The following is a 14,628-nucleotide window of genomic DNA, read 5'->3' as shown; positions in this document are numbered from 1 at the left end:
TCCCCTCAGACACACTCTAACGAATTGAATTATTATATTTCAAAATATAAATATAGGCTAGTAGGTGGTAGATAGTTACGAGAATGTAATAAAAGTGTATTTTTTGAGAGACTTCCCAATGAGTTGATTTTACTGACTACAGCAAACAACAAACACAGCGGTTTACATTTCAATCTTTTCAGGGTGGAGTGAGAACACAAATGAATTGATTTAGCCTATTCTGTCTACACACTCCTAATGTGACCTTTGAGAAAAAAGTATGAATTCCCGTAGAAATTGAATATAATGTGTCTTAAAGAGCTGTCCCATTCCTACAGCCAACGATTTGAACCCCTGCAGCCTCTCCAAACAATAAAAGTGACGTAAATTAAGTGGTTCAGGCCTTTGTGGGACTCATCTGGCTTTGGGGAGACATTGGGGTCTCTGCGTGGCTATGGGCCCTACTGAGACAGCACACAGGTACTTCAAGCCATTAGAACAGCGACCCCTGGTCACACCTTTCGAGATGTCACCGATAGTGGTACAACACACCGGTAGGCTACATCCAACCGGACATTGTGATTTTTCTGTGAAGTCTGTGATTTCATCCGATGAGGCAAGTTATATCTAGGCGGTTTCACTGCTTTTCAGATGCTAACTAAAGTCCAAAGAGTGTGCCCATCGGTGCTATAGTGTCAGTTGGCAGTGAATGCATTTCTGTGTTTCTCACAAGATTCATGGCTCCATCGCTTAGTGGAGTTCAACATGGAGGCAAACATGGTTATATTTATTTGTCACAAACTGCTCATTCAAACAACTTCAAGGTCGACACTGCTCGTCCTTGGGTCCAGGGCAATACACCTGGCGGGATTCAATTTTGTAAGATGCCCGGTTCTCGAGATAATCAAGTCACAGACAGACACACAGACTCCGGCCTTTCTAGTTAGATTCACACCTCCGCCCCCTCCAATGGTCCGTTCTTGACAATTTATGGCACAGGCAAACGCGGACTTCACAGACTGTAACTGTTGGGATTTAGTGAAGGTGGCAGGCTTTCACAGGGCTGAAATACCAGTGTTTCATGCAGTGTCCTATCCTCGTCTTACTTACACTTAAAGACGGCAGTTATAAAAAAACAACAAATCAGGTAAAAGAAACAGTTGAAAAGGTAAAATCACAAACCTTACTTTAAAATCCCCTCATGTCATGACCAATAACTGAGAAAATTACATAGTATTTTCATGTTCATTACCTACATCCAAGTGAACACAATGTGTACCTCTCAAATTACACATTTAAATGACAGCTATTGCACAGTAGTTGGCCCATATTTGGCTGTAGTTAAATTGGGGTGTTTTCTAGGCCACACTCATTGCAGACTTCGCCCCCAATCCATGATCACCTTTTGAACTGTCAGTTATTTAGTCTTCTTCAGTTGGGATTCTGATAACATGGAGGATATTAAAATTGTTACGCTGACACAGACCTGCCAAACCTGATTGTGGGCCTTCCTATTCACAATCATTAAGCCCTTGATTATTTTCGTCGCTTAACCAATCAAATGTACCAATATAAACATTTGGATCAGGTGTGTAGGTGCTGGGTCTGGGAAAAAACACCCTGCAAATCTTCACAAACAGGCACAGAATAGACAGTATGGACTGACAAGGGAGACGGACTAAGAGACCTTCGGGCATTTACCTTACTGGTTCAATTTTACATTCACTATTCCAAGAACACTTCCCAATTCCCTTCAGAAACATTACATTTACTCCACAGAGCTGTGAATTGTAGAAACAATAATGGCATGTATCAGAACCAAGGCTGTAGGTTGCATTATAAAACAATCTCACGGGGCAGATGGTTGAGGATGAAAGGGGTGAAAGCTGCCACAGAACACAGATCCAGGAGCAGCCTATCCCCTTAGACTTTAACCTGCCCCACAATTAGACTGGAGACCAGGTTGACCACAGACCAGTGTTTGGAGACACCTTTAAAAAACAGTCATACTTTTCACGTGCATACACACTCACAATCTTTATAACACACACACACTCACAAGCACACACACACACACTCACTCACAAACATGCATGCACGCACATACACACAGGGCATTCATCTAGTAATGGGACTTCACCTACCATTATAAACTTATCTTTTTGAAATTCTATTATAAACAGGCATACATAAAAATCTAATCTCAACTATATTAAAAATCTGGACAAACCAAACCCTGGTTCTCTACATTAGCAGCAAAATTACAGACATGAAATAGACTGCAGGGTTGGGGTCAATTCCATTTCCTCTCAGAGCAAAAACTGGAATAAACATAAGCTTCCCATTTAACTTAGATTTTTATAATTAGACTTTTGACAAACAGCTCTTTCCAATTTTAGCTTAGTGAGTGGGAATGGAATTGACTTAAACCCTGGTAGACATTTTAGTCTACACAGAAGGGCAAAGGGGCCAACTACTGACAGCTTTTACACATATATATATATGTGTGGATTTATATTAAGATTATATATGAAATGTACAGCTATAATACATAGTTGGTGGTTGAACTGGGTAGGAAGAGAGGCAGGGTTTGAACCCTTAGTCTTTGCAGGGATGGGAGTGTGTGATGGTGGTCCTGTGTGCACAGGGGAAGACTGGTGGGAAACATCATACTGCACTGCATGCCTGAAACAGAAGGAGGAGAGAGTTAGACACCTCCTTAATAATAGACTAACCAAGCAAGACAGACTGAGCCACACAAATGCGCTCGCTCGCTCGCACGCACACACACACACACACACACACACACACACACACCTCCTACAGAGTACAGTCAAACAAATCCCTCTAAACAGTAAGTAAAATAATCCTCAAGGTAAACGGGATTAGATCAACCAAAAGCACGCACAAGTGCGTGGGCTCACATTCCAGACACACCCTGACCAGCACACACAAACACCAGCACACACACCTATACTCCCACACGCATCCACTCTCACCAGGTGTGTCACATGGTTCTGCTGTACTGTATGCCGGTCTTGGAGGCGATGTTGGACCAGGGCAGCAAACTGCGCAGCAGGGACTGGGCCTGGCGGTACAGCCTCTGGGGAATAGAGCAAGGGCTCAGGCTGGCCAGGGCTGAACCAATGTGCTGGATGTAGTCAGTGGGACAGAGTCAAGGACCACACAGCTGACATAGCGGACAGTCAGTACACTGGGTCGAGCCAATCGAGAAGATTGGCCACATTTACTTTGAACACGGATCATGCAAACATCACGGTATACACGTTGTACACACTGTGGCAACCCCTGTGTCCCAACCCAGGGCAGACCCACGGACCCTGCCCCAGGCATACCCTGATCCGGGCCTGGTATTAACTTCTCCGGGCCTGGTAATACCTGTTCCCCTGCCCGGACTGCGGGAGAGGAGCACACCAGCCGCTTGCTGCTTAATTGGCACAGCTTACCCTTTAAAAGCCAGCCAGCTCACAGCATTGGGGGAGGTCGACATCCCTGGTCGTGGGAAACGACAGTGGGTGACAGCCGGCCCTCGGCAACTAAACTTTGAGGAACCTAACATCTGTTTTTCTGTTTGCCGTCAGACCCTGTAAAACTGTGGAGCTGCTGGGCGGAGCCAAACCGTTCCCTCCAAAGGAGGAAGCGGTTGGACTACTTTTGACTGTAATAAACACCTGATAGGGCTTACCGTCACCTGTGGTCTGTGTTTTGTTTGCTCAATTAAGAGTGGAATACCCCGGACTGACTCAGTGGTTGCAACAACACACACACAGACGAAAAGGATATAATATAGTCCAGGGCGGATGTCCTCCATTTATATAGAGCACATATGTGAATCCATCTTTGAGCACGCCGCGTATGGAGTAGTAGTAGGGTAGGTAGTGGTGTTGCCGAAAGTCCCTGTTCTCATAGAAATGGATGGCAGTGTTGTTGGTGGTCAGCACATGTAAGTAGATGGCCTTACAGTGATCCTGAGCCATGGTGGAAATGTGCTCCTTCAAACTGTCCAGCAGTAGAGAGCCTGGGGAGCAGAGAGGGGATGAGAGAGGAAGGGGAAGGGATAAAGAGAGAGAGGTGTACTGAGTCAAGTATATATAAAAGATGAGACTATATTGATGAACAGTGTGTTTATGTGTGAGAGAGTTTTTCCATACCTATCCCATGTTTTCTGAATTCCTTGACCACTCCCAGACTGAGAATGTAGGCGACCTGAGTGTCTACAGGGAAACTGGAGGCCAGGATGTCTCCATCCTAAGACAGAGTTACTATGGTAATAACACTTCCATTCCACAAGGAAATTAGGTAATAAATCCTGTAATTTTCACTGTGGAATGAGAGTCTTTGTTTAAAGTGTGAATGACCTTAAAAATGCTTGATTTCCACAACATGTCAAAAAGAAAATAATGAGCATATGGACGATAGGATGACGCCGACAATCATACTCGCATTAAGCCAACCTTCACATTAGTATAGTTATCTTCGTACTCTAATACCGACCAGTACCTATAGCCGTATAATTGATTTGACATTTTGTCCCTACATTAAACGGTGTCTCCAAGAGCCTATTCAACTTAATGATGAACACATAACCTGTGCAGTCTCCCAAAACGCGAGCACTTAACCCTTCCATTATGGCACTTAGGGATCCGGAGAGACTGTTAATGTGAGCTTTAAAGTTGTAATGTTCATGCTCCACTGGACCAGCCTCAGGGAGAGGTTTCCAGGAACAACCCCCCTACTCGACACACAGATTGGTTTCCATAAAGTAAATATGGCTATTCAATACAACTACATTACAGTGGCATTCGTAGCCCAACACACAGCAGCATCAGCACACACTCCGGGGTGTAACATTTCATAACAACGAGGGGGCTGATGATAGACATGGACAGCCTCACGACTCATCTAGCTTTCTCAACTCTTTCTTTCTTGACTATCTCTTTTTTTTTTTATTATGGGGGGGGGGGGGTCTTTGCCATACTTCCCCACACTGTCTATTCCCTTAAATCAGGTTCAGTCCACTCCTCTCATCCTGCCCCCACCCCCCTGTTCTGCACAGCACTTTCTCCCACCCAGCAGTCCTCTACTCCTCTCCTCTCTCTCCTATCATGACTCCTTTATACCGTCTCCCCATTCCTCTCCAGTTCTTCCCCCTCTCTTCACCTCCCATTATGGAAACTAAACCAGCCAAGGACATCTGGAGCTCCTGTCTAATTTGGATCCTAAAAACAGCATCTGGAATGGCAGTGTTCCATTTAAGAATTGACAACATGGCATTGGGAATAGACTGCACAGTAAAAACGAAAGTATGAACCTAGACAAATGAACCTAATACCACACTAATACAACATAAGTTTATTCTCACACACACACATAGTGCACTCTATGTACATAGCACAAAGAATCAGCACTTCCCACTGATGGCTGAAAATACACCTAAATGGTGCAATGCATTTCTAGTTATGGGAAACCCTGGAATTCAACCAATAGCTTTAATAATGACACCTTCAATAACAAAATGTATAACACAGAACAGTAAATCGAACCTCTTTGTGTACTTTTGTCCGCCCCTTGATTTCAGCCACGATCATTCCCACAATGCCGTCTTTGAAGGTGGCGGCCAGGGAGAAAAACTTCTTGTTGGAGGTGATATCGTGATACCATGAGTCTGGGTACCTGGAGGTCAAAGGTCAAGATGGTAGGTGAGTCTCAGTAAACCAGTGGCTCCCTCTCTTTTCCTCCTCTTCATGTCCTGATGACGCACGCCCTAGTCTGATGAAGGCTGACTGGCTGGCTGCTTTCACAACCCAGTTCTCTCACTTGTAGAGAAAGATAATCTTCTGGCATACCAGCCTCACAAGATTTCAACCATAGAACCATTAAAGTAACATGCTTATGTTTGAGTAGCTATGTGGTGCAGCACTTACTCAATGGGAAACCAATCGCCGCAGAGCAGCTTGACACTGTCTATGTCATCGTGGCAAAGGAGGCGGAGCTGGACTTTGCTGAGCGCAGTGGGGGGCACTACGTCGGTCATTCACACCTGACACCGACCAATAGGAGGAGGGAGAAAGTAGCAGGTAGTCTAAATACATATACGCTCTATATTTCCATCAACATCTGACAGAGGGTTTAACAGATGATGCCATAATAGAAGCAGGCAGCGTAGCCAGCAAAATACTTCCTGCTAGTAAGTAGCAGGAAGTAATTTGCCTGATATCACATGGCATAGGTAAATTATGTAATAACCAATAACTTGCATAAGTATTATAACACAACCACTACATTTGTTTTCATTTCAATGTATGTCCATTCATTGAAGTGTCAGTTTGCTATTTGAGGTCATAATAATTATGGGTTATAACTAGACAGTAGGCTTGCTCCGTTAGACTACTACTACATAGCTTCTGACACCAACTAGTGCTGGAAGTTAATCTGAGCTTGTCAGGCAGCTAGCTAATTTTTAACATTACTGTGAACTAATACTATACATACTACAGTACTAGTACAGTAAATGATGACCTAACTAACTCCACAAAATATCGCAGAAGATGACATTAAAATGAAAAATATATAAAAAAGGAGAAAAACACTGTGTGGCTGTGAGTTAACGTTAGAAAGTTAAATATGTTACTAACTATCGTAGCTAGGCTATCTAGCTCTGACAGTCCGGCTAGATTGCTAACGATATAGCACTAGCTAGCCTAGCTAGTTATCTAGACTACTGTAACATACCTTATTTCAGCACCTGGGCAAAAGGAACGTCACGGAATGGATATTCCTTCGGGTATCGTCTGAAAGACACACTAATGCTGAAACACCATGATGAATATTTGTTTGTTCCCTATGTACAAGCCCACAGATCCTCATTTAGATATCCAATATAATTTACAGTGGATAGCTGACAGCAGTCGTCTGCTTCCGCTAGTGGAGCGTCACATACCGGAAGACAGCCCATTATGGGGAGTACAATTCAAGTTTGAGTTGATGACTCTTTCTTTTCAACGAACAACTAATTTAATCGTTGTCTTGATTCTCTTTTTAGACTTATTAATATGACGTAGTGTAATACAATACACATTATTTGTGAATACCCAAAGAAAAGTACAGACATTTGATATGTCTAAGTTGCACGGCGCCCTCACCTGGAACATTCACGTTTTCTCTTGTTTGGTTGAGTAGAATGTGATTTATATGCGCGTGTTAGCTTATAGTGTACTCTGCCTACTTTCCATGAGCATAAGGTACATTTCTTGATGTTGGTTAGTTAATTTGCACTCAAATACAGGCTTTAAAGTATAGTATAGTAAATTGTATTGCTCAGTCGTTAGTCAGTCTCGAGTCTGTAACAGCTGCTAATCCGTTTAGTATAGTCTACAGCAGTAGCACTACTGTTATTTACAGAACTAAGGTATCCCAATTTGAATTGATCAATACAGTGATGCTGGTGATGTATGTTAATGTGATCATTATGTATAACAAGTTTCATACATCAGTCTTAAGAAGCACACAAGGGGAACAGATTTCCCTGGAGGCCCGAGAAAAGTGGTTCCCACCCGCTCAACCAAGCAACAAGAAAAAACGTCATGATTTCGCGCACGCGAAAGGAAGGGGGAACAGGGGAACTGAATTCTCCAGAACACTGGCACGACACCGGTAGTCCACCTCCGGGCCTGACTTCAAACCCACAGTGAACAGGCACCCCAATGTCACGTTTTATGTTAATACTTAATTTATATTCCAGAACACCTGGGCATGTTTACGCTTGATGAATGACTTAATAAATAAGACACAAGATTAAGAACCTAACAAATCAAGACAACTGTTGTATTATTTACAATATTTTCAGAATCGCAAATTGGATTAGATAAATAGGGTTTTTATTGACTTTGACTACACAGATCATATCCAATCTTGTGCACGGAACCTAACTCTCCGCCTTCATAGTTTATCGCCTCCCCCCATTGCGGAAGCTACGGTGGGCCGCAGTCGTTCAAGGAGTTATAGAACTAAAGTAGCCCTTGTCTGAACTGGTCAACATGGCAAATGCATTGAGAAATTCATTCAAGTATGGCTGTTCAGGTAGGTTGGTCTTTCTGGTTACAGAAATTGTGGGAGCTGGATCGATTTTAAAAACAAAAACAAACATAAATTGATGCTAATGTTTTGCTAGCCTCCAGTGCCCTCCCCAGTCGATTGTTGCCCATACTTTCAGAAACTGGAACAAAGGTCGAGCGCGTTGTAGTAAACCTCTGTGCTTGTCAGCTACTGTAATATTATCGGAGATAGTTCTACTTGTACTGACCTAAGTAACTAGCTGGCTAGCCTAGCTTGTGGCATTTTTTGCATCTAGCTAGTGATGTGGATTGTAGAACTAAAAAGGGTAAACTTGGCAGCATGACCTACCCATACTCTGTAGGATAGGCTAGGCTCTATATGACACACACACTAAACACTACCTATTTTGAAATATCTGACAAAGACTAAACATTAACCACTCATAGTGAATTGAAATTAGCATACGTTTATCGTGAACACCAGTGACTAATAGAACTTTCCTTCTTTGGCAGGTTTGTTGTCCCAGCTGTCTCTTCACTGTAGACATGGGAGAATATGTGCCTCTCCATATGCAGCCGTCCAACAGAGGAACAATTCCAGCTCTGCCAAGATTAAAGTTGACCTGGATGCAAGCACTGGTAAGAACCTGCTTAAGAAACACAGAATAGCATATCCACGTCAACATTAATATGAACATCTCAGTCTCTCTTTATGCTCCTTTGGCTTCTTACTTTCCATTTATCCCTACCTCTGTCCTTCTCTCTACAGGTGTAGCAGTGATGTGGATGCAGAGTCCTCCGGTGAACAGTCTGAGTCTGGACTTCCTCACAGAGTTTGCCATCAGTTTGGAAAAGCTAGAAATGGACAAGAGCTGTAGAGGCCTTATCATTACTTCAGTCAGTACAGACAGACACATTCTATCACTTTATTTCTCTCTCTCACACAAACACACATACACAAATACCAATGCCAAATACAGCACTGCAAAATGTTATTTATGAGTGAGTTTAACCAATTAAACTCTATTACATTACATAGTGTACACATGCTGTGTTTCAAAATGCTTGAAAGAGTTGTGTGTGTCTTTCAGACCCTTCCAAAGGTGTTCTCTGCCGGTCTGGACATCATGGATATGTATGGGAAGAGTCCAGAACACTGTGGACAGTTCTGGAAAGCTGTGCAGGAGATGTGGTTAAAGGTCTATGCATCCAACATGGTCACCATAGCAGCCATTAACGTGAGTCAGAATTCCGATCTTACGAAATACAATCTTTACAAAAGATTACATTTAAAATGTTGTATTGGCTTTACTATTGTCTAATCTTACTTAGAAGACATGTACACAACATTTTTTTTGTGTATGATCTAGCTAGCACATTGACTCAGTCCCTTCACTTACTATGGACAAATATACTATTCTAAAACACAATGGACTGCTAAATGACTAAAATGTAAATCAATGATCCCAGCAAATTCAATACTAAACCTCTCGAGGAACATGCAGGTGTGACAATGGTAAGCATACCCTCCCTTCTCCTCCTTCCTCTCTCCCTCTTTTCTTTCCTGCCCTTTCTCGCTCCATTTTTCCCTCCCTCCATTCTTCTTTGCCTCCCTCCCTCCATCTCTTCTCTCCCTCCTTCATTCTCTCTCTCTCCTGCACTCCTGCCCTCCCTTCTCTCCCTCCCTACTCACTTTCTCTCCTTCCTTCTCTCCCTCCCTCCTCACTTTCTCTCCTTCCTTCTCTCCATCCCTCCTCACTTTCTCTCCTTCCTTCTCTCCATCCCTCCTCACCTTTTCTCCTTCCTTCTCTCCCCATCCCTCCCTCTGTCTTTAGGGCTCCAGTCCTGCTGGTGGCTGTCTCATGTCCATTGCATGTGACTACAGGATCATGGCTGATAACCCTCGTTATTCCATCGGGCTCAACGAGACCAAACTGGGCATCGTAGCTCCCTTCTGGTAAGAGCTAGCCTAAGCTCAAGCTAAACTTAAGGCTTTCTTACATAAATATCTATACTTTTTGTTCCCCCCATTTGGTCCAAATTCCATATAACCTGATTACAGTTTGTGTTTGGGTTGCCTGCAAGTTCAGCAATATAACATGTCGTTGTTCCCAGTGACGAGTGGTTAGGCTCAGGACTTCATGTCGTGTGGGTTATGTCCATGCTGTGCTCACGTTTGCCGTCCAGGTTTAAGGACACCATGGTGAACACAGTGGGCCACCGGACCACAGAGATGGCCCTGGAACTGGGCCTGCTATACACCTCTCCTGAGGCCCTGAAGATCGGCCTGGTCGACCAGCTGGTCCCTGAGGAGCAGGTCCTGACCACAGCCACAGAAACCATGACCAAGTGGTTGGCCATCCCAGGTCAGATACACTGTGACACCTCTCTGCTCACACTGTACACTGTTCTCCCAAAGCACCACTGCTCGCACATCATTACAAATGCCATGGATTTGAAACGGTGTCAAGCCCCTATAAACCTGACCTCAGTATTCATGTCCCCTCAGACCATGTTTAAGACGTTATCTTTCAATGTCAAGCTTATTTGATGGAGGTTTTTAAGGTATTCCCCAGTTCCTGATGCCCCTGTCTCCTCTCCTCCCAGATCACGCCAGACAGATCACCAAGTCTATGATGAGGAAACAGACCATCGACAAGCTGCTGGCCAACAGGGAGGCTGACACTCACAACTTTGTCAGTTTCATCACCAAGGACTCCATCCAGAGGTCTCTACGCATGTACCTGGAGATGCTGAAGAAGAGAAAGGCCTAAGACACACACACACGGTCACACGCAATCGATCCAATGCTCTCTCTTTCCCCTTATTTTTTGTTTGGGACAGACGGTGAAGAAAGAATGCATTTGATCAGATACGCACTTTGCTAACTTGTATAACAATAGTGTTCCTAACCTTCTGGTACCCACGACAAAACTGTGAAAGTAAACCAGGGAGCATCTTGGTAGTTTTGGCGACTAGCCTCCTGTCCTCATCCTTCCACCGCTCACTGCGTCTGTCATGCTACCTTAGACTATTTAGACCCCCCCCCCCCCCTCTCTTTCTACAAGCCATTAACAATGAGGGATATAAGTGCTCTTAATCAACCCAATGAGGATGATATTCTGGATTGCATATAACCAATGGCAAGTTTGTGACTTGGTTATGGCTTTCCATTTGGCCATTCGGTTGTTCTTCTTCCCGTTGTATGTCAGTTTGTTTCCTCCCATCACAACTTTGTAGCTTTTTCTGTTAAAACACAGCGCTCTAAAATTGTTGAGCGGTAAAAATGTTACTGTCATCACATCCTGACCTTCATCTTGAAGGTTATGTTGTTAATTTTTTTGTCATCATTGTGTATATGTACTTTGGGGTTGAAAATAAACAAAAATTGCTTCAGAATATTGTCTGCAAAGGTCACACAAAGCCAAATTGTTGGTTTAGACCATTTTTATTGCTGCTTTAGAGTTTCTGAATTCAGACAGCAGGCCCAGGCCCAATCATTTCTACTTCCACTGGGTAATGGTCACTGACCCCAAGTGCCTGAGGGACAGAGACAGAAAACCAGACCTTCAGTTTTAGATTTTGAGAATAAATCCCAAACATGACTCAGCACATTCTTTTCATTGAAGGGTCAAGTGTCAGGTTTCCTGGGGATGTGTGTGGGTCTCACCAGGCTGTGACTCAGCTTCAGGGCCTCCATGTAGTTAAACACCTGAGCCGAACCTGTGGCCAGTCCTCTCATCATGTCTGTGGTAGCCACTATCCTGCTCACCCAAAGGAGAAACCCCAGAGAACAAAACAGGTCTAAATAATCGATAGAATGTGTGTGTTTTACAAGTGCTAGGTGTTTGTTTCGCTCTACCTGTCATAGGGACAGACGGTGTTTGACACAGTGGTGTCTACATCATCCGTGATCAGCCAGTGGTAGCTCTTGTCCGTGAAGAGGCGTATCTTCACCCATTCCGAGCTCGTGACATACCTGCAGCCAGCGTTGAAGTCTCCCAGCAGAATAATATCCTGTAACAGGGACAGAGAGGAAAGGCAGTATCGTCCTCAGCTGTTGATCCACGTTATGTTTACCATATAATTTGTACTGATTTATTGAGAGTTATTACTTATAATGTATACAGTATATACTGTATTTACATGAGGTTCTAACATGATGACATTTATTCGAATAGCTGGTGGGCTAGTGTGTATTCACATTGGTGTTCCAGCGGACTCGGACATCAGCAGCAACGTCGTACAGAGCATCCACCTCCTGCAAGGCAAAGTCTGGAGACGTGTGTTGGGGAATCAGGACAAAGTTCTCCACGGCTGGAGGGAAAGAGAAGAAAGGTTGATTGAAACAACATATGTAGACCAAAACATACTACCATTCGATTTGTCCTTCTTACTCTCCGGTCACCTCTCTGATACTTTACCTGTGTATTTGGAGGAAAACATGACAACGAAGGGCTCTCTTATGAAGGTGTCGGTTCCACATGGTTCACACCCGTCATCGTAGGTGTAGTTCTTAGCCACAGACACCAAATCCTGTCTGGAGGGAAACACAGAACAGTGTGCTTTCTAGCACTGTGTTTGTGTGTGTGTGTGTGTGTGTGTGTACCTGCAGAAGTAGAAGTCTCCTTGTAGAATTTGTGTGTGTGTGTCTGTGTGTGTGTCTGTGTGTGTGTGTGTGTGTACCTGCAAAGGTAGAAGTCTCCTTGTAGAGTGTGTGTGTGTGTGCGTGTGTGTACCTGTAGAGATAGAGGTATCTCTCCGTGTAGGTGCTGCGTCCCAGTGGCTCACTGACGATGTGTTGATACTTGTATGGAGACGGGCCCCTTGAAAGGAGTACAGACACACACAGAACAACAAATACAGTAGCCTGTCCATCAGTCACCCATTCAGCAGACAGTCTCCTAAAGGGAATTGTGGTTAATTCAAGTGGTCAGGTTTAGTTGAGGAGTGTGTATTATCTTACTTGTTGACATGCTGCATCAGTATGTTGGTGGCTGACAGGTCGGTGTCTCTGACCTCCTGGATCAGGATGATGTCATAGCGGTGAATGATCTGCGACAAGACAGAAACTGTGATCTACAGCTCTCCCTGCTGGACAGGGGTTTACCTAGCTGAAATCTGGGTGTCTACTGGTATTACTGGGGGATATATCTGGACAGCGACTCACTGTGCTGATGATGTCCATGAGAGTTGTGTTGGAGGCCTTTTTGTCTCCAAAGGACTTGATGTTGAAGGCTCCCAGACGCAGAGAGCCCCCCAGGGCCAGCAGGGCCAGGAACAGCCCAGCCACACACACCAGATGCATCCTGGGTGTCAAAGGTCATAGGTCAGAGTAAAACCATTTTAGGTTCTAATGCTTGAATAGCTGTCAAAGGCCAAATGTAAAGTGTCAAGTTAAAAATGCTCAATCTCAGTGCTCATGAGAGGGGTTTTGGGTCTGTGTTTATGTATCACCTCTTGGTTTGTGGATTGGGCGCGGACCAAAATCCTACACTTGTCAGGATGCTAGGAAGTGTAGTATTACTCTATGACATTCCACAACTTTAACAGTTTCTTTTTCAAATATGTTCTTTTACTTCAACAGGACATTAACTGAAACAACATTACATGTTTCTCTCATTACATTTTTCAAGGTTTGAGTTGATCTCCTGTGCTGTAATTGGTGATGACAGAGCAGAGGTGTTTATGGACCCATAGGTTAAATGCTGTGATTAAGCTAGGCTTTATCGCTCTCTAGTGACAAGCACTCCTTAAATTATCTTCAACGGGAATCAGTCAACCTTTACAGGCCTCACAAACAACAAAATGCCTCTTTGTATATAGACACCGACACCTGTGAGACATACTTTGAGACATGCTGTGAGTATAACAACTAAGATTCCCATGTCAATATGTTTTTCATGATACTTAAGGGCATATTTATCAGTATAGTTAGGAATGAAAGGTCCTGTGTCCTTATAAAAGAGGATAGTTACCTGGTTGTCATGGTTCAGTCTCCCTTGGTTGCAGTCTGTTGAAAGAGACAGTCCTTTGTAAGGTGTATACAGAGACTCACTGTGCTGTACCTACCCCAGTGGACTCCAGTGTGATTCTAGCACCACAGTCCTGCTAGGGTCCTGCAGTATATAAACACATGGCTCTGAATCGGGTCACTGGAGGGGGCGTGGGACAACTGATAAAAATCAGAAATTGAACCATATTTATTGACACAAATGTATTGCTCAATAGCCAGATGCTGAATTTCTGTTGTAATTTTTTATGAATAAATGAAGCATAAAATGTACTTTTCTAACTAACTGCTCTGGATTGTTCCTTTACAACAGGGCAAATTCAATTACTTTGTTTAAAGGTTCCCACACATATTTTGAGTTTATTTCATAAGCTTTATTCATATATATTGAATGCTGATCCCTTGTAGTCTGATGTGCAATATTGTCCATACCACTCTTTACAGGAGATCATAATGTAAGAATACAGCAAAAGAATGAATGCCTATGTTCAAAAGATTTGCTACCTAAAATACTATGTGTTTGTGTGGGCCATGAGAAACGTACAGGTGGCACCAGCAGTA

The 14,628-nt window shown here is 43.6% G+C and overlaps 3 protein-coding genes across 3 annotated transcripts; 1 reads left to right on the top strand and 2 right to left on the bottom strand.

Moving 5' to 3' along the window:
* Positions 1 to 745: 745 nt before the first annotated feature.
* nat15 (N-acetyltransferase 15 (GCN5-related, putative)) lies at positions 746 to 6,929 on the bottom strand. Its single transcript, XM_047038904.1, has 7 exons — positions 6,733 to 6,929; positions 5,925 to 6,040; positions 5,544 to 5,673; positions 4,152 to 4,248; positions 3,784 to 4,018; positions 2,979 to 3,143; positions 746 to 2,664 (listed from the first exon to the last, which is right to left on the bottom strand). Exons 2-6 carry the CDS (start codon positions 6,032 to 6,034, stop codon positions 2,987 to 2,989), a joined length of 729 nt encoding a protein of 242 aa, XP_046894860.1. The 5' UTR covers positions 6,035 to 6,040; positions 6,733 to 6,929; the 3' UTR covers positions 746 to 2,664; positions 2,979 to 2,986.
* Positions 6,930 to 7,894: 965 nt separating this feature from the next.
* eci1 (enoyl-CoA delta isomerase 1) lies at positions 7,895 to 11,453 on the top strand. The gene is made up of 7 exons (XM_047038971.1): positions 7,895 to 8,079; positions 8,568 to 8,693; positions 8,824 to 8,951; positions 9,146 to 9,292; positions 9,890 to 10,011; positions 10,242 to 10,420; positions 10,662 to 11,453. The coding sequence occupies exons 1-7, from the start codon at positions 8,037 to 8,039 to the stop codon at positions 10,826 to 10,828; spliced, it is 912 nt and encodes a 303-aa protein (XP_046894927.1). The 5' UTR covers positions 7,895 to 8,036; the 3' UTR covers positions 10,829 to 11,453.
* Positions 11,454 to 11,486: 33 nt separating this feature from the next.
* dnase1 (deoxyribonuclease I) lies at positions 11,487 to 14,161 on the bottom strand. Its single transcript, XM_047038972.1, has 9 exons — positions 14,033 to 14,161; positions 13,225 to 13,363; positions 13,021 to 13,109; positions 12,794 to 12,880; positions 12,479 to 12,594; positions 12,259 to 12,371; positions 11,917 to 12,071; positions 11,725 to 11,818; positions 11,487 to 11,594 (listed from the first exon to the last, which is right to left on the bottom strand). The coding sequence occupies exons 1-9, from the start codon at positions 14,041 to 14,043 to the stop codon at positions 11,529 to 11,531; spliced, it is 870 nt and encodes a 289-aa protein (XP_046894928.1). The 5' UTR covers positions 14,044 to 14,161; the 3' UTR covers positions 11,487 to 11,528.
* Positions 14,162 to 14,628: the final 467 nt, after the last annotated feature.

Source organism: Hypomesus transpacificus, chromosome 17 (genome assembly GCF_021917145.1).
Source record: "Hypomesus transpacificus isolate Combined female chromosome 17, fHypTra1, whole genome shotgun sequence".
Lineage (NCBI taxonomy): Eukaryota > Metazoa > Chordata > Actinopteri > Osmeriformes > Osmeridae > Hypomesus > Hypomesus transpacificus.
Note: the sequence above shows the minus strand (reverse complement) of the source record. Positions and strands in the feature narration are given on the sequence as shown.